This window comes from Delphinapterus leucas, chromosome 19 (assembly GCF_059928025.1).
Source record: "Delphinapterus leucas isolate spDelLeu-1000000601 "Yukka" chromosome 19, BTC_Dleu_Yukka2, whole genome shotgun sequence".
Taxonomy (NCBI): domain Eukaryota; kingdom Metazoa; phylum Chordata; class Mammalia; order Artiodactyla; family Monodontidae; genus Delphinapterus; species Delphinapterus leucas.
In genome coordinates this window covers 55480701-55506071 of record NC_143147.1, presented here as the reverse complement: position 1 = coordinate 55506071, position 25371 = coordinate 55480701, and the positions used below count along the sequence as shown (strand labels likewise).

The 25371-nt window shown below is 38.7% G+C and overlaps 1 protein-coding gene across 1 annotated transcript in view; it reads right to left on the bottom strand.

Annotated features, from left to right (window-relative positions):
• Nucleotides 1-25371, bottom strand: part of TANC2 (tetratricopeptide repeat, ankyrin repeat and coiled-coil containing 2) — a 349573-nt gene that overhangs the window by 77940 nt on the left and 246262 nt on the right. Inside the window, exons 10-12 of the mRNA XM_022589090.3 lie at nt 20196-20477; nt 15324-15457; nt 4344-4575 (exon numbers count right to left, since the gene is read on the bottom strand). Coding sequence (XP_022444798.1) covers nt 4344-4575; nt 15324-15457; nt 20196-20477 — 648 coding nt within the window. The remainder of the gene's footprint in view (nt 1-4343; nt 4576-15323; nt 15458-20195; nt 20478-25371) is intronic.

The following is a 25371-nucleotide window of genomic DNA, read 5'->3' as shown; positions in this document are numbered from 1 at the left end:
GACTGTAGCTCCACCTATGTTAATTCTCATAGGCTTTTTTTTTTCTTTTGTAGATTCCTTAGACTGTTCTAGGTAAACAATCACATCTGCAAATAAAGACAGTTTTACTTCTTCCTTTCCAATCTTTATACTATTTGCTTGTTTGTTTTCTTATTGTGCTGGCTTGGACCACACATGGAATGTCAAATGTTAAGTCGCCTTGCTCCTGATAGTAGGGGAAATGTACTTAATATTTCATTGTTACCTGCATGTCCTTTAGGAGACTAAGTTTTCTTCTATTCTTAGTTTGCAGAAAGTTTTTATTGTTAATTGTAATATTTTGTTAAATGTTTTTCTGCATTTGTTGAGATTACAGATATATATTTATATAAAGACATATAGATTTTCTCATTTATTCTGTTAATATTATGAATTACAGTGATTAACTTTCAAATGTTAAACTAACATTGCATTCCTGGTCAAGTAAAACTAATCATTTTGCTATTAGTGTGTTTCAGGATTTTGCTATTATGGTTATGAGGAATACATGTCTGTAATTTTCTTTTCTTATAAAGTCCTTATCATATTTTGGTTTCAGCATTAATGCTTGCCTAATAAAACAAACTGAGAAGTGTTCTCTTTTCCTTTATTTTCTGAAAACATTTGTGTAAGATTCATATTATTTCTTCTTTAAATGTTGGATACAATTCATTAGTAAAGCCATCTGAGCCTGGAGTTTTCTTTTAACTTACAAATTAAATAGATAAGAGCTAGTCAGATTTTCTCTTTCCTCTTGAGTCACTTTTGGTAAGTTGTGTTTTTTATAGAATTTGCCCAATTTAAGTTGTTGAATTTATTGTTATATAGTTGTTCATAATAATCCCTTATTTTTCTTTTAATGTCTGTAGGAACTGTAGTGCTAGCTCCTCTTTCATGCCTGATGTGTTTTCCTCTCATTTTCTTGATCAGTCTTCCTAGGGGTTTATTCATTTTAACTATTAATTTTTTTCTATTTCACTGACTGCTGCTCTTGATTTTTATTATTTCCTTCTTTCTGCTACCTCTGGTTTTATTTTCCTCATTTTTTTCTGGTTTATTAAGTCATAAATTAACCACTGATTTTATGTATTACTCAGTTTGAAATATTCTATAATTCGCTTTGTGATTTCTTCTTTCTCTAATGGGTTGTTTAGAAGTGCACTGCTAAATTCCTAAATATTTGGGGATTTTATGTGTATTGATTTCTAATTTAATTCCATTATCTCAGAGAACATTTTCTGTAAGATTTTAATTTCTTGAAAATTTCAGACTGATTTTATGGTCCAGAATAAGGTCCATATGCACTTGAAAAGAATGTATATTGTGCAGTTATTGGGTAGTGTTCTATAAATGTCAGTTGGATCAAATTGGTTGACAGTGTTGTTAAAATCTTCTATATATTTACTAATTTTTGTCTACTTGTTCTAACAGTTACTGAGAGAGAGGTGTTAAAATTTCCAACTATGACTGGGTATTTGTCTATTTAGCTCTTTGGTTCTATTAGTTTTTGATTCATGTATTTTGAACCTCCATTATTAGGTTCATACACATTTAGGATTACTTTATCTTCTGATAAATTGGTCCCTTTATGTTTATCAAATGCCCCTCTGATAATACTCCTTGTCTTGAGGTCTACTCTGCCTCACGTTAATAGACCCACTCCAGCCTTCTTATGCTCCATGTTTATAGAGTATATATTTTTCTATCCTTTCACTTTCAATCTGTGTCTTTAAATAACCTCTCCTGCAGACAGCATATGGTTGGGTCTTGTTTTTTATCCAGTCTGACAGTTTCTGCCTTTTGATAGAAGTATTTGGTCAATTTAAATTTAATGTAATTATTGATATGGTTGATTTTAATCTCTCATCTTGTTGTTCCATACTAAAAAAAATTATTCTGTTCTTTCTTTCCAGGCTTCTTTTGGATTAATCAAACAATTTTTAGTATTTCATTAATTTTATAAATTGTGTTTCCAGTTACTGCTCATGATGGTGATTTTGTTTTAAGGGTAAGAACATGGGAATTTGATAGAGTAATTAAATTCACTCAGAACATCATTTACCAATGGGGATATCTAAAGCTGGTTATGGAGACCTAAATGAGAAGCAAATATATCTAGTAGCAAAATTAAAAAACACATGAATTATGGTTGAGAATCCAGAGCTGAGTCTGCATGCATTTGGATATTCTCCTTGAATTAGCCTTAAGATGTAGATCCTTGTATCACTGACTTTCCTTCAAGGTACCCCTACATGTGAGCAATTTCTATGTTCACTTATTTGTTCAAAATTTATTTCCTGAAATGCCTACTATGTCCAAGGTGAGGTAATCACTATGAAGAATAAAAGTTGAACAAGAAAAGGTTCCTAACTTCAAAAGCATGCAATTTAGTCAAAGGAATAAGTACAGAAATAACTAATTCTTATAAAGCACAAAGTATAATATCTGACGTATAATAAATGTTCAATAAATGTTAGTAATAAAAATTTAAGTTCTTACTATACATACAGTAATGTATGAAGTACCATAAGTGAGATATAAAAAAGAAAAACCTATTGTCAATTTGGAAGGATATTGTAACTTACTGGAGGGGGCAGGTGGATCAGCAGGTATTTCATGAATGAGGTGGTATTTAAGGTGGTCCTTGAAAGATGGGGAGGATTCTGACAGGTAGAGATGTGAGGAGAAGGTATATCAAGAAAAGGAAACAATGAACAAATGTATGGAGGCAGGAAAATGGAGGGGAGTATTTAAGGATTAATGGATACTTTGGTTTACATGTAAATACAGGGTTCATAAGGGTAAAAGTAGATAATAAGGCTGGAAAGTAGGTTGGATCCAGGCCATTAAGTACCTTAAATGATAGGTCAAGGAGCTGGAAGTTAATTCAGTGAGGTAATAGGGAAGCACTGGAGGTTTCTGAACAGGGAAATTTAGTGATCAGAGCAATGCTTTATGAAGCTTTATCTGGAAGCAGTACATAAAGTCTACAAGACTGGAGAGACTGGGCAGAGACTACCCACCAGGTATGCCATTAATGGGTTAGAGGTGTGCCTAAAAATGAATCCCTTCAGCCCTCAGGGCTTCGGGGGATTTGTGCAGCTGTAGCCTCAGGGCCAGCCATGTCCAGCCATGAGGAGGCATGATTTTTTATCCCAATGTGCTAAACAAATTTTAATAATTTTCCAAGTGTGTTATGATGTGAAAGAAGCACTAGACCAGAAAACCAGAGAAGACCAGCAAGGGTAGCAACACAGATGTGATATCATGGGCAGCTGAGCAGCCTTCAAGGTAACAGTGGTAGGAATGACTCTGAGATTAACGGATGTGAGAGACATCAGGAGGGCAGAATTAACAGGATTTAAAGATTGACTGAATGTACAGAAACTTCTCTTTAAGTTTGCTCAAAATACTTGCAGAGAAATTCCAATGTTTAAAAAAGTCTAGGGTATGGTAAAGCTAATAGGTAGGTAGTAGAAGTATAGATAGAGGTCATCAGCATTGAGAAGAGAAACTCTGATATCCAAGTAATTGGCATGGAAGTTCACATAACTGAAGATACAGGCCGGAAGAAAGTAAATTCTTATAAGTATCTCCAAAATGCTCGAGAAAAGTATATAAGTCTCTCAGGAATAAACAGGATTGCTCAGCAATCTCATGCTTACTCAGGTCCTTTTCTTCGGCTTCCAGCACTGACAGAACATTAGGAAGGGGGTGAGGCAAAGAGACGGGTGAAGGAGGAGATGGCTACATTTAGGTCACAGCCAACACTTGAGCTACAGAGTTAAAACGGAGGAAAGGCATGAGGCATGAGAGGGAGATGGATCCCATTTCATTTTCCCCCACTTCTTAAAAATATCTTAATACCTTTTAGTGGACAATTAAGTAATTTTTAGCATATACACAGTTATGCAACTCTACATGCCATTTCATTTTACCTGACTGTGGAGTAATAAAAAAAAAATAGCAAATATAAAAACTGAGGATGTTTCTAACCATAGAAACTCCATGGCACTGGGTTGGAGTCATGGCTTTACTGATTTATTTGAACTCCACGGAAGGACTGGTAGCTCTACTACCTTTAGTTCAAGAGAAATGCTTTATATTTGGAAATAAGAATGAGAATTTTTACAAATAAAGGAGGAAGTAGCAATTCCTGGAGGAATTTTTATTTTTTCAGGTAAAACCTTTTATTTGTTAACTGTATCCTGTAGGAACATTTAGTTTTTGCAGTGTGATAAAAATGATCATTTTTATAGCATGACCCCAGGTGAACTTGGGCTTCAGAGCCTCCACCTTCCACCTTCTTTGCACCTCATCTGTACCTTTGTGGAGATTCTCCAGGGGCTCCAGCACTCCCCTCCGGAAGGAGGCCATGGGATCTTGAACACAGGACCGAAGGCTCAGCATGCTCTGTAGGTGAGGCTCCCGGAGAAGCTGCTCCCGATAGGCCGCCAGCTGCGGTGAGCGGCAGAGCAGGGCAGCAACATTGTGGACGAATTCCGGCACCAGGCAGGTGTAGGCATTATCTGCTTGGCAATAGTGATAGGCAACCACCTAAAAAAGAAAGATGAGAACACAGACAGGTTTATCAGTAGCAAGAGCAACAGTCATGGCTACTGTACAATCATTCTCTAACACTGTCTTCTGTCTCCCCACTCCTCAACTTCTTCAAGTAAAAATAAAAGCTGCTAAACTTTGAAACTGCCTGATTTATCTAAGATCAGAAATTTGACCCAATATTTCTCTTGTATATGTATGGTATCATAATTCGTAATTAAAATTTATAAATACAAATTGAGTTTTCCCTCTGGATTATAAGAAATAGGAAGCAGGCCTGCGAATAAAGATTTATATTAATCTCTCTAATATTTATTCAGCATAGAGTAGTAGAGGAAAGAGTCTGATATTGTAACAAAGCATTAGGGATAAAATAACCAGAGAAATACCATATGTTAGACTCAACAAACATATGCTCCTAAGGCATATTTTAAAAATTATTAAAAAATTATAATTTCATTATAAACATCTTATAAAAAATAAAATGACTCTGACTTAAGAATTCTCACTAAGTATTTCCTGAGCACCCAGAGAGAATCAGAATTAGATAACAGGAAGCAGAAAAGGAGTGAGATTTTTGTCAGATGCAGGTGTTAAATTCAAAGAACTTAGAAAATGTATGCATCTTAATACCGTTCACGGTCTGGCCTGTCAGGCTGGAACCTGCAATTTTAAGCTGTTTTTTTTGTGTGTTTTTTTTGCCGTACGCGGGCCTCTCACTGTTGCGGCCTCTCGCGTTGCGGAGCACAGGCTCTGGACGTGCAGGCTCAGCGGCATGGCTCACAGGCCCAGTCGCTCCGTGGCACGTGGGATCCTCCCGGACCGGGGCACGAACCGGCGTCCCCTGAATCGGCAGGCAGACTCTCAACCACTGCGCCACCAGGGAAGCCCTGTTTTCTTTTTTTTGTTTGTTTGAATTTGCACAGGATTCGCTCTATACCTTCTGGTTGTTCCCTCTGCCTCAAGGTCAAGTGCAGAGGGTGATTTTAATCTAGACCACTCTGTTGGCTCAGTACTACCTACAAAAGTGATGGGATTGTGCAGATAACAAGAAACTGCAGGGGAGATTCAGCCTGAATGTGTGGAAAGCATTGACACGGTGCTCAGAACATACAAGCGCACAGTAATGTTAGCTGATGCTGCCACCACCATCATCATTGCCTTCCTTCTCCTCTTTCATCACATCATCTCCATCAACATCACGGTCATCATCAAGGTTCTGTATACCCTTTCCTGTTCAGCTACTGGCTTTGTAACTACAGGCATTTGAAATTTACCCTAGGAGCATGCATAGATATACCACTGGGACCCCAGCTCCTCAATCATCTCTCAGACAACAGTCATCCACGAAAGTGTTCTGCTTTGAAATGACTCTTAATCTAGCTCTTTAACAAATGCTGGGGTTTCCCTGGTGGCGCAGTGGTTAGGAGTCTGCCTGTCAATGCAGGGGACACTGGTCAAGCCCTGGTCTGTGAAGATCCCACATGCTGGGGAGCAACTAAGCTCATGCACCACAACTACTGAACCTGTGCTCTAGAGCCCATGAACCGCAACTACTGAGCCCATGTGCCACAATTACTGAAGCCCATGTGCCTAGAGCCCGTTTTCCGCAACAAGAGAAGCCACCACAGGGAGAAGCCCATGCACCACACCAAAGAGTAGCCCCAGCTCGCCGCAACTAGAGAAAGCCCACGCGCAGCAACAAAGACCCAACGCAGCCAAAAATAAATAAATAAGTAAATAAATAAATTAAAACAAAACAAAAACCCAAATGCTGGAAATGTCACTTTTAAAAAAACACCTGAAATTGTTCTCATTAAGCGTTAAGAAAACTGAACAATACAGGAAATGTTACTACACATGTAAAGCTGAGGATAGGAATTGCTTGTGAGTGAAGCAATGATGTCTGAGCACAGTGTGGAACTGGAAATGAGGAGGTGTACTTAGAAATCGCCACTCCTTTCTGTAGACAGATTGATTACCGACCTTAAGCACAACATAAGGAGCCCAAAGAGAAAACTTGGCAGCAATCCATCTGTGCTCTCAATGAACAGTGAATGTCAATGGTTATGCCCACAAGGACACAGATCTCCACTTTATAAAAAGCAAACAGCAAACCTCTGAATCAATATGAACTTTCATCATATTTTACCTCAATTGATTTCACATGTCGAGGCAAAGCACAGCTGAGCAAATCAGCTGTAACTTACCCTTTACCTAAAGTAACGGGATAGGAGTTTGAAGATAAAAATTCTAAAATTTAGGAAGAGGGTTCTTTTACTGATTGCATTAAAAATCTGCGCTCTTGGCTGTATGAGGTTTTATCTAACGAAGATCATTGCTAAAGTTGCCCCTTCTGTGGCTGCCTTTCTTTCTTTTAATCTAAAAAATTTTTAGGCATTCTAAATATAAAATCTCGATTCCTCTGAAGAATTCAGGCAGAAAGACCATTCAACATCTTCATGAAATTTGTAGTTTGACTCAGAACTGATCATCTACTAGACATTTCAAAGCAGCTACATAGTATGTAAATGTACACACAATCTGTCAAAAACCCTTGGTACTTCCCCTTAAATTGTCTATTGACATTATCTACAACTTTTTCTACATATGTGAATAGGAAACAAGTCTGGGAATGTAGTTTTTTCCTGCATTCTCTCATTGTACTAGTGTTCAGTGATGGATAATAGATCACTCCCTACAGCTCTGAGGAAGTCATCACAGCCACCCATACTCAGTCACTATTATTACAACTTCTTGGAAATGCTTCAGAATTAGTCCACCCTCAATAAATCAGCAGGTAAAACCTTTCTGCTTGGTGAACTCTTGTCTCTCACAATGACCTGTTGAAATTTCATTTTCAGCTATGTTTTTCTTGTTATTAATTTTTTTCCATCTCACGTTTTCCTTATGTTAAATCTCTATACTTTTGATTAAAACAATTCTATCCAAAATATATCTAATATAACCAAAACTGTAGTAATTCTTTGAAGAGGACAGTGAGTAACTTTTAGATTACTGCTGTGAGGGAGGAAAAAAAAGGCCAGGTTTGTAGACTATACAGACCAAAAAAAAAAAGAAGACCAGAGGTCAGTATCGCCTTGGGTATAAAAAGGTTTTGATATAAAGCTATACACGAGAAATGATACAACTAAGCAAAATCCTCATCAAAGGCCTGAATCAAATGATTGAATGGCAGCGAACCTGTCAGGCTTGTGTTAAAAGGCCCAGGTCTTCACTCTTTAAAGATTCTTTTCTACTTCAAATGAATAATCTGTGACAGGATTAAGCTAACCTCACATAAAGAAAAGGCAGCTTTGAATATCTGGAACTCATTTGGACATAAAAATTTAATTTACATCATGACTTGCATTTGCATTACTTAAATTCTAATGTTGTCACCGACCTTCCTTCAGGTCTTCTCTCATATTCTTATTCCCTGTCTCCTTCTCATCACTTCTTGAATGCCCTCACCACCACCTGATTGATTTCTGACTCAGCGCATCCCTTCCAACACTTCGGGTTACTTTGGCTTTTTGTGTTTCTAGGGACCTGAAGGCTCAGTGTCAAAAACTACTTTCTCTGCCTTTTCTCCTGTCCCTCAACTCTGACTCTAATCCCCATCCTGGGACTGGAAGCTAAGAATAATTCCAGACTTGGGTTCAGCCTCAGTAATTTTCCAGCTTGGAGCTCTAACTTTTTTTTTTGTCAGTAGGACTTTTATTTATTTTTTAAAAACTTTTTATTTTGAGCTAATTTTAGACTTAAATGTTGCAAAAAGATGTGAGTTTCCGTATATCCCTTACCCAGGGTGGGAGGATGCTACTGGATAGTGGGTAGAGGCCAAGGACACTCCTACACATACTACAATAAACAGGAAGGCCCCAAACAAAGAATCCTCTGGCCCAAAATGTCAATGGTGCTGAGGCTGAGAAAACCTGAGCTAGATATAAAAGGTAAAAGCCCTTCATGCTAATACATGTGATGTTTCAAGAAGGGAGTATGGATTCCACTTAAGGGCAAGGAGGAGCCATTGACAGGTTTTATGTAGCAAGAAGAAAAATACGTTTTAGAAAGATTACTCAGGCTTCAGTATAGAGAACAGACTACAGTTTAGTCACTCATTTAACACATATTTCTGTGCAAGGCACTGTGCTAGGAGCTGGGGATAGAGTGGTGAACAATAATTTAAATACTGACCATTCTGGTGAAGGAGACAGATAAAAAACACAAGATTGACAAAGGAATAAATAAGGTTGTTTCCCATATTCAGTATCCTGAATGTAGATGTAACCTGGGTCTCACTATAAAATTTCAGTGTTAATTTTTAGAGGAAAAAAGCCCTAGACACATTTTATAAAACATCATCTATAGGTTACTTGTTTAGTTCTGATCACATTTCTCCTAAAATGTAAATCTTTTAAAAAATACCCAACTGGAACACAAACCAAATCTTATACTTCACTGTTGTCATTTTTTGTTTTTCTCTCTCCATGTGTGTATGTGTGGCTTATGTCTCTGTATTATGCTCAACACACATGTGTGAACTGCTGAAATGATCACTTCCTTGGCTGATAGCTTTAGCAGTAGCAGCAACAATCTCAGGAACCGTATCACTTGACATCCTCCTGATTTAGTACAGAACTAGTCTCTTGGCAAGGATGACATTTCAGTTTTCTTTCTTTCATAGATTTCCTTCGGTGAAAAACACTTGTATCACTGTGACACTTCTTAAAATTAGCTGGCTTCTCTAATTAGCTTTATTTCAGATGTATTAGCTTCTTAATATAAGGACTAAGCTAGTGACAATTTACCTAATGTGACAAGAGCTTCTAGATGCATAAAAACTTTTTTTAAAGACTTATTTTGGATGTGGACTGTTTTTAAAGTCTTTATTGAATTTGTTACAATATTGCTTCTGTTTCATATTTTGGTTTTTTGGCCTCAAGGTGTGTGGGATCTTAGCTCCTCAACCAGGGAAGCTAAGCTAAGCAAACCCGCACCCCCTGCATTGGAAGGTGAAGTCTTGACCACTGGACCACCAGGGAAGTCCTGCATAAAAACTTGTTGAAGAAGAATTTTAGGTCAGCAAAATTTCTGAAAGGTGCCCCTTCATTATGACTTCCTTACTTTAAAGCCACTCAATTATCGATTGATTTTCCAAAAGAACACTAAACAAGAATCCTTCCTGTCACACTACAGAGGCAGCACAGTGGTTAAAAGCATGGACTCTGGAGCCTGCCTGCCTCAGTTTAAATCTGGTTTCAAGTCACGTACTAGTTATCTCAGCAAGTTGTGTAACCTCAGAGCCTCTGTTTATCTGTAAAATGGAGAGAAGAAGAAGACTCATTTCATTGGGGTGAATACTGGCTCTGTATCCTAGCTCTGCCATTTACTAATAGTAAGACCTTGGGAAAATTAACTATCACTGAAGCACAGTTTCCTCATCTGTAAAATGGGGATGATAATGACCACCTCACAGGCTTAAGAATGAAGAAGTGAAATAACAAATATAATGTAAAAAGTACTAAGCTCAACACACATTAAGCCCTCAGTAAATGGAAGTCAGCCTCTCCTTGTCTGGGGAATTCTGCACGTATGATCACTTGGTGGCAACAGACTGAAAGCCTGGAAAATCTATGGTTGTTATAAAGTCACACACCCAGGAAAGGCCCCGAATGAGATCTTTGCACCGCTCTACTGTGATTATACTTCAGAACATGTAAGATTAACTGGAAATACATTTAAGAGATGTACACCTAGCAAAACCTGTTACTTCAAGTGGGAAGTGTTTCTTCAGTAAATAAAATTGCTTTAAAGTTGTGACAAGAACGCTTCAATGTTCTCAATTATGAAGAAGCATAAGAAGCAGCAAGCATACTATGAAATACCAATGATAATTAATGATATACAAGCACCAACACTAAGAACTCTGGCTAGCAAATCAAGAAGTTTTTCAAGGATACTTTTAATTCTCATATATTAGCTTACTTTATCAAAATACTAACTGGTTTGAAAAGATAATTTCTGCTTACCAGTTTGTTACAGATGAGAAGCAAGATTGTTGGCTTCTGCTCTACGCTTCTACAGCACAAACTTACACTTGAACTGCAACCTGTGGCACAATTACTGGGATAATATTCAATTTTAATCTAAGGGGCCATTTGTTTTAGATTTTTTTTGTTTAGTGTAAACTTCACAATATCCCATCTCTAGGTGTGAACAGATGTATTTATATTTTGATTAAGGAAGAAATAAGTGTGAAATTTTAAATATGTTCCTTGAGTAAGTGTAAATAATCACTAATTTCTCACTTATAATATTTAACATTTTCCAAATATTGAACTAAACATCAATTTTAATCTAAAGGGCCATTTCTTATATAATGTTTAATATAAATTAAAAAATATCCCATTTCTAGGTACAAAAGACATTTATTTATATTTTGCTTAAGGAAGGTATAACCATGGAATTTAAAATGTGATCACTTTTCAAGTAAGTATAGTCACTAATTACCTACTAAAAATAAATAACATTTTCCAAATATTGAACATAAACATCTTGGGACTTTTTCTCTTGATGAGAGAGAGGCTAAGAAGTGACAACATGGGGAGACTTTCTTTTTAGCACTCATCACCATCTGACATATTACATATTTGTTTGTTAATTGGCCTTTTCGCACCACAAAAATGTGGGCTACGTAACAGCAGGGATTGTGCCTGTCTTGTTCACTGCTTTAACTTCAATCTTGTGTTACAGGCATTCCAAGCATATATTCTAAATGAATAAATAAATGACTGTGATGATGAAAGCTCTTCAGCTTACATGGAATATTTGGAAAAGTAAAACAAAGATGTCTTTTTTTTTTTGGCTCCACTGGGTCTTTGTTGCTGTGCACGGGCTTTCTTTAGCTGCAGCGAGTGGGGGCTACTCTTCGTTGCGGTGTGCGGGCTTCTCATTGTGGTGGCTTCTCTTGTTGCAGAGCATGGGCTCTAGGTGTGTGGGCTTCAGTAGTTGCAGCACACAGGCCCTAGAGCGTACAGGTTTCAGTAGTTATGGTGCATGGGCTCAGTACTTGTGGTGCACTGGCTCTAAGGCATGTGGGCTTCAGTAGTTGTGGTGCGCAGGCTCAGTAGTTGTGGCTCGCAGGCTCTAGAGCAGAGGCTCAGTAGTTGTGGCGCACGGGCTCAGATGCTCTGTGGCATGTGGGATCTTCCTGGACCAGGGATCGAGCCTGTATCCCCTGCAGTGGCAGGCGGATTCTTAACCACTGCGCCACCAGGGAAGTCCTCCAAAGATGTCTTTTAAAGTTGCACTGACTTAGCAATGAATATAAGGGAAATCTCAGACTGTTTTCAGAAGCCCATTTATAAATGGATGTGTACCAATAAGTGGGGACAACTGAAAACGTATTTGGGGGAAACATGCTGTTTCTGGCTGTAAGCTGGACAGGATTTCTATGAGGAAATTAGAACCTTATGACATTGAAGATGGCTCCCTGTTCCTCATTACTAATTAACCATGCCAAGAGATTTCTTTAAATACTGGAGACAGGCATTCTGCACTCTATACTTCTCCTTAAAATCCTCAAAAATAAGGAGAATAAGAAACAGAAATGCAAACTCCATTGATTAGGAATATCTATCTCTAATCTTAGATTATAATATATAAAGATGGAAAGTGGATGTAGGATTAAACCACCTAACAGGCAGAAGAAGGTGAAACAAATGCCTGCTGGGGTTAACAACAGGACTGAGCCAAATCATCTGTCAAACCTCAGAAAAGCATAGGAGTTAGAAGCACCAGGTACTATGGAAGATGGGGGTGAGGAAGGAAGTTGCAAACACAGAAACTATTTGAAGTTTATATAAAGAGCAGTTAGATTCCCAGATATCCACCCCTATCCTGCCCAGCCAGGTGACTACCTTCCCCAAAACCCACAGGAAAGAGAAATTAAAATCACTAGAGAAACTAAAGCAGAGAACCTAGGCTTAGGAGACATAGAGTAGGTGAGGATCAGGTGCAGGACTGAAAACAAGGGGCTTAGGTAAAAGGCTGCAGCCTAAATGATGAAACTCCGCCACCTTCTACTAGCTCCAGAATGTTGGTGACGAGGTTATACACCCTCCAGGAAATTGGTGGATCCTTTGCTAGAACAGTGCAAGGAAAAAACTTATGGACACTGACTTTTGGGTTTTCCCATAAAGGCTGGTGGGTCATCTTAATGCTCTATAATTAAGCTCTCCATATATACAAGCTTCCATCAGTTTTTTGGTGCCTAACTATTAAGGAAGAGATAAGAGAACATACTACATCTATAAAACAAAAACGGTATGCTATAAAAAAGAGGGGTACAGGGACTTCCCTGGTGGTCCAGTGGTTAAGACTCTGTGCTTCCAATGCAGGGAGCTTGGGTTCAATCCCTGGTCAGGGAACTAAGATACCACATGCCATGCAGTGCTGCCAAAAGCTAAACTAAAAAAAAAAAAAAAAAAAAATCTCAGCTTCCCTTGTGGCACAGTGGTTAAGAATCCACCTGCCAATGCAGGGGACACGGGTTTGAACCCTGGTCTGGGAAGATCCTACATGCCACGGAGCACCTAAGCCAGTGCGCCACAACTACTGAGCCTGTGCTCCAGAGCCCGTGAGCCACAACTACTGAGTCTACACGCCACAACTACTGAAACCCGTGCACCTACAGCCCGTGTTCCGCAACAAGAGAAGCCACCGCAATAAGGAGCCCGTGCACCGCAACGAAGAGTAGCCCCTGCTTGCTGCAACTAGAGAAAGCCTGCGTGCAGCAACGAAGACCTAATGCAGCCAAAAAAAAAAAAAAAAAAAACTCAATTAAAAAAAAAAGAAGGGAACAACTGGGGGAAATAAAGACCTATTGGAAATTAAAACTATGATAGCCAAAAATTTTTTTGTGAAAGGATTGAAAGGTAATGTTGAGGAAATCTCCTAAAAGTGGATAAAACAAATAGGAAACAGAAAAGTTAAGAAGAGTAACAATATAGGAAATCTAATTTTTGACTAAAAGGAGTTGTAGAAGGAGAAAACAGAGGAAGTGGTGGTGAGAAAATTTTCAATAAATACTACAAAAGCATTTCCCTGAATCAAAAAATATCTCCAGGGCTCACTAGGTACCAACAGAATATGAAAAAAAGACCCAAGAACAGTGGTGATAAAAAGAAGATTCTGGGCTTCCCTGGTGGTGCAGTGGTTGAGAGTCCTCCTGCCGATGCAGGGGACATGGGTTCGTGACCCGGTCTGGGAAGATCCCACATGCCACGGAGCGGCTGGGCCGGTGAGCCATGGCTGCTGAGCCTGCGCGTCCGGAGCCTGTGCTCCGCAATGGGAGAGGCCACAACAGTGAGAGGCCCGCGTACCGCAAAAAAAAAAAAAAAAGGTTCTAAAAGCTTCTGGAGAGAAAAAAGGTATATATAAAGAATTAGGAATAAGAATAGTACCATATTATTTAATAGTAATACTGGAAGTTCAAGATGGATGCCTTCAAAATTCTGAGGGAAAATAATTTTTAACCTAGAATTATGTCAAACAAAGAGTAATGTATGAGAATGGAATAAAGATGCTTTTAGGACCATTAAGTCTCAAAAAACTTACCTCCTATGCATTCTTTCTTAGGAAGCTACCAGAGGACGTGCTCCGTCAAAATAAGGAATACAATCAAGAAAGACAATGACATGGGATCAAACACAAAAGGGAAGTAACAGGAATTTCCAGGATAACAAGTAGGTGGTAAGACTTGAGAGCATCCTAGGTCCAGATTAGCTCGATGGAGAGCTCTAGGATTTCCAGGGTTGGGGGGGGGGAATGTAACTGATGTGGAAAACTGTATTGAGAGGCATTTTACAAAGCATTAAGGCTTATGGAATGACAGCCATAGTTTTGAAGAAACATAAGCAAACTTTACAATGAGGCATTTCATAACCCAGGAAAAACAAAACTGCTCAAGAAGAAAATGTTATCCTTGGTTCCACAGTGAACCATATTTGTGTAGTATTAACACTGAAAATACTGTAACATGGATTCAGACTAAAATCATGATATAACTGTACTGAGATGGTAGAGGGAAGAAGGAAGGTGAAAGAGCTAACATTCTCAACATCCATAATAAGAAGCAATAGATAATGTACAAAACTGATCAAAAAAGTTATAGCAGTATATGAATATTATTTAGAAACATGGAGGTGAAGATCAGAGAAACATCTCCAAATGTTGAAAGTAGCTGCCTTTGGGGAGAGGGTGGGCTCAGGAGGGGAAAAGAATTTCTGGTTTTTATTATAAGTCTTTGAACATTATTTGATTTCCTAAACTATGGATATATGTTACTTTGATAAAAATAGAAAATTAAAATGCAAACATATAAAGAAGTTATGGATAGTGTGGTATAGCAGGAAGAGTTTTGAGCTAGGAATGAAAATACAAAGCTATTGATTACTTATACTGTGATCTTGGGTAAATCATACAACTTCTTTGAGTCTCAATTTCCTTATCTATTCATTGTGGGACTTTGGTTATTTCTAAGGGCCTTTCCAACAATAAGGTTCTGATTCCATAATAAAGTATTTTTCTAGGAACAGCAAAGAGAGAGAAACTTTTATCCATGTTCTCATGGTCCACCTGTACATACTTTTGTTCACTTTGCCAGGGGTCTGCCTACCATTGCCCCCTTGATGTTAAAATGGAACTAGCATGCCCACAACCTGAGAATCCTATTGTACCTGCGAGGCTAGTCTCCGCATGGCCTCCTCCTGCCGCCTCCGCATTTCTGGAGTTCCTGGGCAGCTTCCACTGGTGATGGATGAGTGGGCTGAAGGTGGCTGTGTGAGTGGCAGCTCTCTGTTGGCATCCATATCTGTATTAAAAAGATGAGATGTTTGCATGAGATAATCATAAAACTCTAAAGAAAGACTGGTTAAATCCCATTTGTTCTTTGATCCAGCAATTCTACTCCTAGGGGTATGTACCCAAGAGAATTAAAAACATATGTCCACGCAAAAACTTGTACACAAATGTTCAGAGAAGCAAGATTCATAATAGCCCCAAAACGGAAACAACCCAAATGCCCATCAACTGATGAATGGATAAAAGATGGTACAGCCTCACAGTCGAACATTACTCAACAATAAAAAGAAATGAAATACCAATATATGTTACAACATGGATAACCCTTGAAATGTTACACTCACTCAGAGAAGTCAGTTACAAAAGACCACATAGTATACGATTCTATTTATTTGAAATGCCCAGAATACGGAAATCCATAGGGACAAAAGGCAGATTAGTGGTTACCTAGGGGTAGAGACAGGGATTTAGGGGGGAAATGAAGACTGACTGCTAATGGGCATGGGCTTTCTTTTAGGGGGGAATGAAAAAGTTCTAAGATTATGGTGATTGCTGCACAGCTGAGTGACTACAGTAAAAAGCAGTGAATTGAACCATTTAAACGGGTGAATTATACGGTACGTGAATTGTAGCTTAATAAAGCTGTTTTTTAAAAATTCCATGCGTTCATGTTATTTAGGTAACATCTTAACTACTACTAGAAATTACAGACTCTATTTATAAATGCAGACCATATTTTAAAAATGGGTACACAATAAGTAGACTGTTATTTGATGGTCAATAACTACTGAAAAGGAGAAGAAATAGGGGAAAATAGTTCTCATTTAACTCCCTACCAGTAGGACTTAATTGAGACTTCTTCCATCCAACTGGCAAAGTAAATTCCCTGGCCACTGCATAGAGCTCTGAATAAACTGTAGGGGGGCAGGTGTGGGAGACGGCAGTGAAAACGACTGAAGAAGTGTGCGCAGTAAAGTTCAGTGACTGTCACGGATTCATGCCTGTTGTTCACTCCCTCTGTCCACCCCATTCCCCCTTATCTGGTTTTGTGGGTAATTAGTGTCTGAGTACCTTCTGTCTTCTAGCTGTTCCCTTTTGGAGAGACCCTCCTTTTTGTCTGGGTGTCTTTACTTTCCGCTTGGTATTCAGAGAACAGTAGAAATAAAAGTTAACAGGGAGGAGCAGTCAGTGTGCACAGCGAACCGGCAACACGGACTTCTGGAATGAGCAGAGTGGGGAGGGGAGGGGTTACTCACTGAACAGCTATTTGGGGGCATGGCAGCTGTTGGCAAATGTCAAATCCAAACAGTAACTACCCTCAGGCTTTCAGTGATAGGAAAATACAGTCTTGTAATTAGCCCGAACTTCCCTAACTACTGTACTGAGTACACTTGCAGTTAATGTAACAATGCCTGGATTACACAACAGGTCCATTTTCACAAAATGTTTCCGTTCTCTGTACGTGTGTGTTGCGGGGTGGGTGGTGACGGTAGAGATTGATGGGGGAGTCGGGTTTGGGACGGGGTGTAGGTGGACAGCAAGATGACAGGCTAGTGCCTGCCTTGACAGCTTCTCTGTGCCTTCCCAGGGAAATGACAAGGAGGGGGCGGCTGGGGGCTGGGTGTCTGTGGGGGAAGGACAGGGCCAGGCAATGCAGTGCTGCAGGCTCGACTGCTCATGTCTTCCACAGCAGCGCTGCTCAGCGTGGAGGAGTGACGGACAGAAGAAAGAATGACACAGGATGCAGAAACGGAGGTGGGGAGCTCCAATAATCTTCCACCTATTTTCATTACTACTACAACTGCATCACTGACTTAAGGTTGGGAAGGCCAGTGGGATCCCAAATACACCTATCAAAGCTGAATGTAAATTAAACTGCAAAACATTAAGCCAACTCTCTCTCGATAAGACATCATTCTTATTCACTAATGAAAAAAATTTTGCTACTGCCAGTAACATTTTCAGTGCTGGCTCATAAAGTAACAGATCAATGCCGAAAAACAGCTTGTTCTTTATCAACCACTTATTCTTTTTTTTTTTTCTCAAAGAAATATCTTTAAATTGGTTAAGATATATTCAGTTCATATTTGTTTACAGAAATAACAAATATAAAATAGAAACATACAGATCACTGATTTTTTTTTTTAAAAAAGTAACATTTTTGAGCGCTAATACTTGAAAAACTTTAACCAAAACCTCGTGAGGATAATACAAGAAAGACAAAACATTTGTCCTCAAAACTAGAAAATTTAATGAGAGCCAGTTCTAGAACAAACTGAAGTTAGATTTTATTATTAATCATTTGCATAACAGAAAATGAAAAGTTTACAGATGTGTGTAGCTATTGGGGTAACTTCAAGAGTTGATTTTGTTTTTCAGAGTTAATATTTAAATACCAGTAAATGACATCAACCACTTATTCTTGACCATTCTTAAGTGGTTCGGTTAAGATGGCAGAGGTGGAATGTAGTTTGGACATCAAAGCGGACAACAAAAATTATTACATCAAATTACAACAAGGCAATGCTGGTTCTGTGTAGTTCTGATAAATATATAACCACATACTCGATCCCCTTTAACACCTTTTCAAGTTTTCTAAGTTAACTATCAGGCCAAATCTATAGTCTTGACATGTGGACATTTATCACATGAATGGGGTATTTTTAGAGTTTCTCTGGAGGTAAAAGGCAACGGATGTTAGAGAATAACTTAATGAACTATCTTTAAAGGACCTCTGCTTTGGGGAGCACATGGGCTGTTTTCTATTAACTCCTGCTCTCCCAGGCTTTGAGGGGGCACTTCCAGGCACCTTTGCTTTCAGAGAAAGCAGCTCTTCTTGCCCTTGAGCCATGATTCTACCATCTGTTATCTGCAACAGTGACTGATATATAGAGGAGTCAGAGAGACTATTACCTAGCTGGTTTTCTTTCTGACACACTCAAATAGTTAACCTCTTGGATTACTCAGATAAGAAGTTGTCTGGCGGGATATTTAAGCTAAGCACTCTAACGAAAATACTGGAATAGGTATGGAAGGTTACTTTCAACCATGCAGGCGTCTTAGAATCACAGAATTTTAGCATAGGAATGAATCTTAAAGATCACCTAATCCCACTGACCTATTTTACAGATGACAAAAACCAAGGTCTAAAGAATTAAAGTAAAATTCTCAAGGTTACAAAGTATAGTAAGTTTGAGCGCTGGAGCCAAACTATGGGCTCTTGACTCCCATGACATTATGCCAATCTACCTCAGATAAACTTAATCCAGAAACTAAGCATGATGCTGCTCTTAAGACATGAATTCTTCCATACCAATTCTTACCACACCCTGGCAAATGGGACTCTTGATCCAACCAGTTTTCTTTCTAGACACTAGTTCTTCTACGTGTCAGATATCCATAAGTTTACCAGAGGCAGTCTGCCTACTTAACAACATGAAACAGGAATTAATTTCAACAGGAAGCCAGGATGTTTGGAAGGTGTTCAGTGAGTTCCTGTTGAGTTCCCACAGCACCGTGCTAGACTCTGTAACTACAATACTATGATCCCAAACAAACCATTTCTAGTGGTTGCTGTCTGCAAATCTGTGGTGAGCTAGATTATTGATTTGGACTAGCAGGGCAAGAGTTTCTTTTTGTTTTCTTACAACTAGCAGAAGCCAGGTAGACTGGTTCGATACATATAGTGTGTATAGGAAGAACCCCTATACATTTCTTTTTATCTCCTTTACTCAAGTGAGTTCCATCAATAAGGAGAGGGAGCACAGCAAAATGGATGACACTGGCCTCTGAAACCAGACTGCTTAGGCTCAAATTCTAGTTTCACTATTTACTGGCTATGAAACCTGGGAGGCTTACTTAACCTCTCTGAGCCTCAAACCACTTATCTGTGAAAGGAAGATAACAGGAACTACCTCTCTGAAAGAGAAAAGAGGGTTGGATGAATTAGTGTTTGTTAAGCTCTTAGAGAGTGCCTGGTACTAAGAACCATATAAGTATTTTAAAAACAAATAAACAGGATCCTGATGGCGATCATTAAGCTGCACCTGCCTGTGATGAAAGAAGCATAAATACATATGAGATCTCAGCATCTTTTCACACAGAAGCAGGAGAAACCCTTCAAGGACACAATGAAGTTCAAGCCCAAGCAGTGCAACACTGACATCGATCGCAAGGAAATGAAGGCCGCAAACAGATTGTGCCGGTGTGAACAGGAAGCCTGCACACAGGCTGAGCGAAAGCTGACAGTGATGGAGGCAAACAAGCTCTTATAGGCAATTGCTGTAGTCATTATCCAAAGGACAGACCAGCCAGACAGTCAGGAGGGAAGAGGCATACATTTATTCTGAGAGAGGTTTTTTCAGTCACTCTCAGGTGACTGTTGGATATGTGGGTTAAATGTCAACAGAGTATTACATTCTTTCCCTCGACTCTGAGTTAATGGTCCTCACGTGCCAGTCAGGTTTTGCAGATCAGAAAATGAAAGGATGTAAGACTTAATACAAAGATGCCGGAAAAAATTTCAGAGCAATGAAACATGGAGTTATTAAAAAAAATTTTTTTTTAGTGTTTTTTTTTTTAACATCTTTATTGGAGTATAATTGCTTTACAATGGTGTGTTAGTTTCTGCTTTATAACACAGTGAATCAGCTATACATTTACATATATCCCCATATCTCCTCCCTCTTGTGTCTCCCTCCCACCCTCCCTATCCCACCACATGGAGTTCTTTAAAAAGGGATACATACGTTTGGGGGAGGCATGTGGGCTGTCTGAGGCGATCTGTCTCATCCGTGTTCCATGGCAGCTGAGGGCCACCAGTCTGGAGACGATGGCGGTTTTGCCGAACCCAATGTTTCCCACGATCACTACTCCTTGGTTCACGCTGGCATTTGAACTCTGAAGTTGAGCATCTATTTCATGGAAAACCCAATCCCGGCCAACAAACACTGACTCTGTAGTGATGCTGGGCACTTCAAAGAGCAGCGGCTTCAGGGAGATATCTGGAGGCCTGTAAGGTGCAAAGCGAACTGGAAGGAACAATAAGAGAACACAGACCTTAGGCCAAACCATCAACATTGAGAGAAATAAACAAAAATACCAGTATGGTTTAGGAGACTACTGGGAGTTATAGTATGATGGTATTCTGGGTTATTCAGAAAATAATAAAACTCTGAATTTTGGTTCTACACAGATAAGCAATGGCACTTGAGCTAGAGCTATTTGATACTGTAGCTGGCAGAACACGAGCATAGTTAAAACAGTAATAATTTATGTTATAGGCAGAAAGTCGGGGTGATATTCAAAATTATTAAGCAATGGAGATGGCCCAGGCACCGGCAATCAAGATGGATGCAAAAGTAACAAAATGCAGGGTTCTTAAGGCCTCCTTCTATGCCTGGGGATAACCTTCAAAATGTTGGATTGTGGGGAGATGCAGGGTTGGAGTTTCTGGGGGAGAGGCTGGGGTGTGGCAGGGAATCGGGACGGCTTACAGCGTCAGTCCTGTAGAAAGCAATGTAAAGAGAACTTGTGTCTTTAAAAATACCTATAAAAACAGTAATTCCTTTAAGTTCACAATGATAGTTTTTAAAAATCTAGTAAGTATATTAAGGGAAGCAAACCCCTAAAAACTGTGATGGTTTAAAAGGTTTTCAATATGTTAAGCAGTCAAGGAAGCAGAAACCAAATGTTCATTTAATGTCTCTGCACCTGTAATGCTTGTATTCATGCCAACTGAAAAAAAAAAAAGATTTCTGGTTTACACACACATGTCTTGGGGACAAATCCCTATTGCTTTTCTCGGGATTTTTTTCTGTGCTTATGTAGTTGTGAGATGTGCTAAGGGCCAACCAAGCATGAGTTCTACTTGCTCTCTAAAAACGCATAATAGATATAACCTGGTTTCAATGATCAACCTTCTATTTACATTGATGGTAAAACAAGTCCTGCTTGACCTCCCTTATCTGAGTTAAATGCCTTCATAACTCTCTTTTTTTTTTGGGCCACGCCGTGTGGCCTGTGGGATCTTAGTTCCCCGACCAGGGAACGATCCTGGGCCCCCAGCAGTGAAAGCCCGGAATCCTAACCACTGGACCGCCAGGGAATTCCCTTTTTAACTGTTTCAAGAGTAGTTCTAGATGTATCTTTTTTTTTCATTTTATTATTTATTTTTTAAAAGTTCATTTTCTGTATCATTTACCTTAGCACAGTACCTTGACACACAGTAGATGCTAAATAAATGCTTACTGAAAGAATTAATTAAAAACAAGGTATTACACGCTCACCCCATTTTATATTTTGAAGAATAAAGTCCAGGGGTGGGAAGGGAACAAGGACAGGAGAAAGGGAAATCATAAAGGGGGAAATCAGATCTATTATCATTAGTATCTATTAGTATAATTAGTATATATTACTCTAGAACATACTTAAACCACTTATACATTATAAATTGGGATCTGGAGATGGCAGCTTACTCGAAAAACACACACAAGCACACTTCATGTAAACACTCATTTAAAACTGTCTGAAAGCCATTAGAATGATAGCTGAGCATTTTCAAAAAGGTAACAATTCCAGGGCTTCCCTGGTGGCGCAGTGGTTGAGAGTCTGCCTGCCGATGCAGGGGACACGGGTTCGTGCCCCAGTCCGGGAAGATCCCACATGCCGCAGAGCGGCTAGGCCCGTGAGCCATGGCCGCTGAGCCTGCGCGTCCAGAGCCTATGCTCCGCAACGGGAGAGGCCACAACAGTGAGAGGCCTGCGTACCGCAAAAAAAAAAAAAAAAAAAGTAACAATTCCAAAAGTAGTACAAAAATTAAAAATATAAAGCCAAACTCTAATAATAGAAGCAAACTGTTTCCTATGTAAGTTTTAAAATGTCCCAAATTTTCACTAAAAAAAAAAAAGGCTGTGGAGATACACCTACATGGTTACTTATAATTTCCTGATTCACATCTCCTTATCAAAGTGTACTCTTTTAAAATACATATATAATTACAGAATTAAGTGAAAAATTAGACTTTAACTTGCTAAAAATATTCTTAATTCTAGTGTCTTAGCTAAATAGATTCTCTTTTTTCTTAAACATTATTTTATTGAGCCTCACATGCCATAAAATTCACCCTTTTAAAGAATACAATTTGGTGATTTTTAGTATATTCACAAAGTTGCAAACATCACTATTTAATTCCTGAACATTTCCATCATTGCCCCCCAAAAAACCACACACCCATTAGCTGTCACTCTCTAGTGTCCATTTCCCCCAGCCCCTGGCAACCAGAGAATTTCTGTCTTTACAGATTTGCCTATTCAAGACAGTTCACATATATATTATCATATGATATAGGGCCTTTTGTGTCTGGCTTCTTTCACTTAGCATGTTTTTCCGGTTCATCCATGTTGTAGCATGTATCATTACTTCATCCTTTTTACTGCTGAACAATATTCCATTATATGGATATATCACATTTTGTTTGTCCCATTTACCAGCTGATAAAAATTTGGGTTCTTTCCACTTTTTGTCTATTATGAATCATGCTACTATGAACATTCATTTACAAGTTTCTTCTTTTTCTTTTATAAAATTAATGACTAATTTTTAAAAACATCTTTATTGCAGTATAAGTGCTTTACAATGGTGTGTTAATTTCTGCTGTAAAACAAAGTGAATCAGCTATACATATACATATATCCCTATATCGCCTCCCTCTTGCGTCTCCCTCCAATCCTCCCTATCCCACCCCTCTAGGTGGACACAAAGCACCAAGCTGATCTCCCTGTGCTATGTGGCTGCTTCCCACCAGCTATCTATTTTACATTTGGTAGTGTATGTATGTCCATGCCACTCTCTCACGTCGTCCCAGCTTACCCTTCCCCCTCCCCATGTCCTCAAGTCCATGCTCTACGTCTGAGTCTTTATTCCTGTCCTGCCCCTAGGTTCTTCAGAACCATTTTTTTTTTTTAGATTCCATACATATGTGTTAGCATATGGTATTTGTTTTTCTCTTTTTGACGTACTTCACTCTGTATGACAGACTCTAGGTCCTTCCACCTCACTACAAATAACTCAATTTCGTTTCTTTTTATGGCTGAGTAATCTTCCATTGTATATATGTGCCACATCTTCTTTATCCATTCATCTGTTGATGGACACTTAGGCTGCTTCCATGTCCTGGCTATTGTAAATAGTGCTGCAATGAACATTTTGGTACATGACTCTTTTTGAATTATGGTTTTCTCAGGGTATATGCTCAGCAGTGGGATTGCTCAGTCGTATGGTAGTTCTATTTTTAGTTTTATAAGGAACCTCCATACTGCTCTCCATAGTGGCTGTATCAATTTACATTCCCACCAACAGTGCAAGAGGGTTCCCTTTTTTCCACACCCTCTCCAGCATTTATTGTTTGTAGATTTTTTGATGATGGCTATTCTGACAAGTGTGAGATGATACCTCATTGTAGTTTTGATTTGCATTTCTCTAATGATTAGTGATGTTGAGCATCCTTTCATATGCTTCTTGGCAATCTGTATATCTTCTTTGGAGAGATGTCTATTTAGGTCTTAAGCCCATGTTTGGATTGGGTTGTTTGTTTTTTGGATATTGAGCTGCATGAGCTGCTTGTATATTTTGGAGATTAATCCTTTGTCAGCTGCTTCATTTGCAAATACTTTCTCCCATTCTGAGGGTTGTCTTTTTGTCTTGTTTATGGTTTCCTTTGCTGCGCAAAAGCTTTTAAGTTTCATTAGCTCCCATTTGTTTATTTTTATTTTTATTTCTATTACTCTAGGAGGTGGGTCAAAAAGGATCTTGCTGCGATTTATGTCATAGAGTGTTCTGCCTATGTTTTCCTCTAAGAGTTTTATAGTGTCTGACTTTACATTTAGGTCTTTAGTCCATTCTGAGTTTATTGTTGTATACAGTGTTAGGGAGTGTTCTAATTTCATTCTTTTACATGTAGCTGTCCAGTTTTCCCAGCATCACTTATTGAAGAGGTTGTCTTTTCTGCATTGTATATTCTTGCCTCCTTTATCAAAGATAAGGTGACCGTATGTGTGTGGGTTTATCTCTGGGCTTTCTATCCTATTCCATTGATATATATTTGTTTTTGTGCCAGTACCATACTGTCTTGCTGACTGTAGCTTTGTAGTATAGACTGAAGTCAGGGAGCCTGATTCCTCCAGATCCGTTTTTCTTTCTCAAGATTGCTTTGGCTATTCGGGGTCTTTTGTGTTTCCATATAAATTGTGAATTTTTTTGTTCTAGTTCTGTGAAAAATGCCATTGGTAGTTTGATAGGGATTGTACTGAATCTGTAGATTGCTTTGGGTAGTAGAGTCATTTTCACAGTGTTGATTCTTCCAATCCAAGAACATGGTATATCTCACCATCTGTTTCTATTATCTTTAATTTCTTTCATCAGTGTCTTATAGTTTTCTGCATACAGGTCTTTTGTCTCCTTAGGTAGGATTATTCCTAGGTATTTTATTCTTCTTGTTGCAATAGTAAATGGGAGTGTTTCCTTAATTTCTCATTCAGATTTTTCATCATTAGTGTATAGGAATGCAAGAGATTTCTGTGCATTAATTTTGTATCTTGCTACTCTACCAAATTCATTGATTAGCTCTAATAGTTTTCTGGTACCATCTTTAGGATTCCCTATGTATAGTATCATGTCATCTGCAAACATTGACAGTTTTTCTTCTTCTTTTCCTATTTGGATTCCTTTAATTTCTTTTTTGTCTCTGATTGCTATGGCTAAAACTTCTAAAACTATGCTGAACAGTAGTGGTGAGAGTGGGCAACCTTGTCTTGTTCCTGATCTTAGTGGAAATGGTTTCAGTTTTTCACCATTGAGGACGATGTTGGCTATGGGTTTGTCATATATGGCCTTTATTATGTTGAGGTAAGTTCCCTCTAGGCCTAC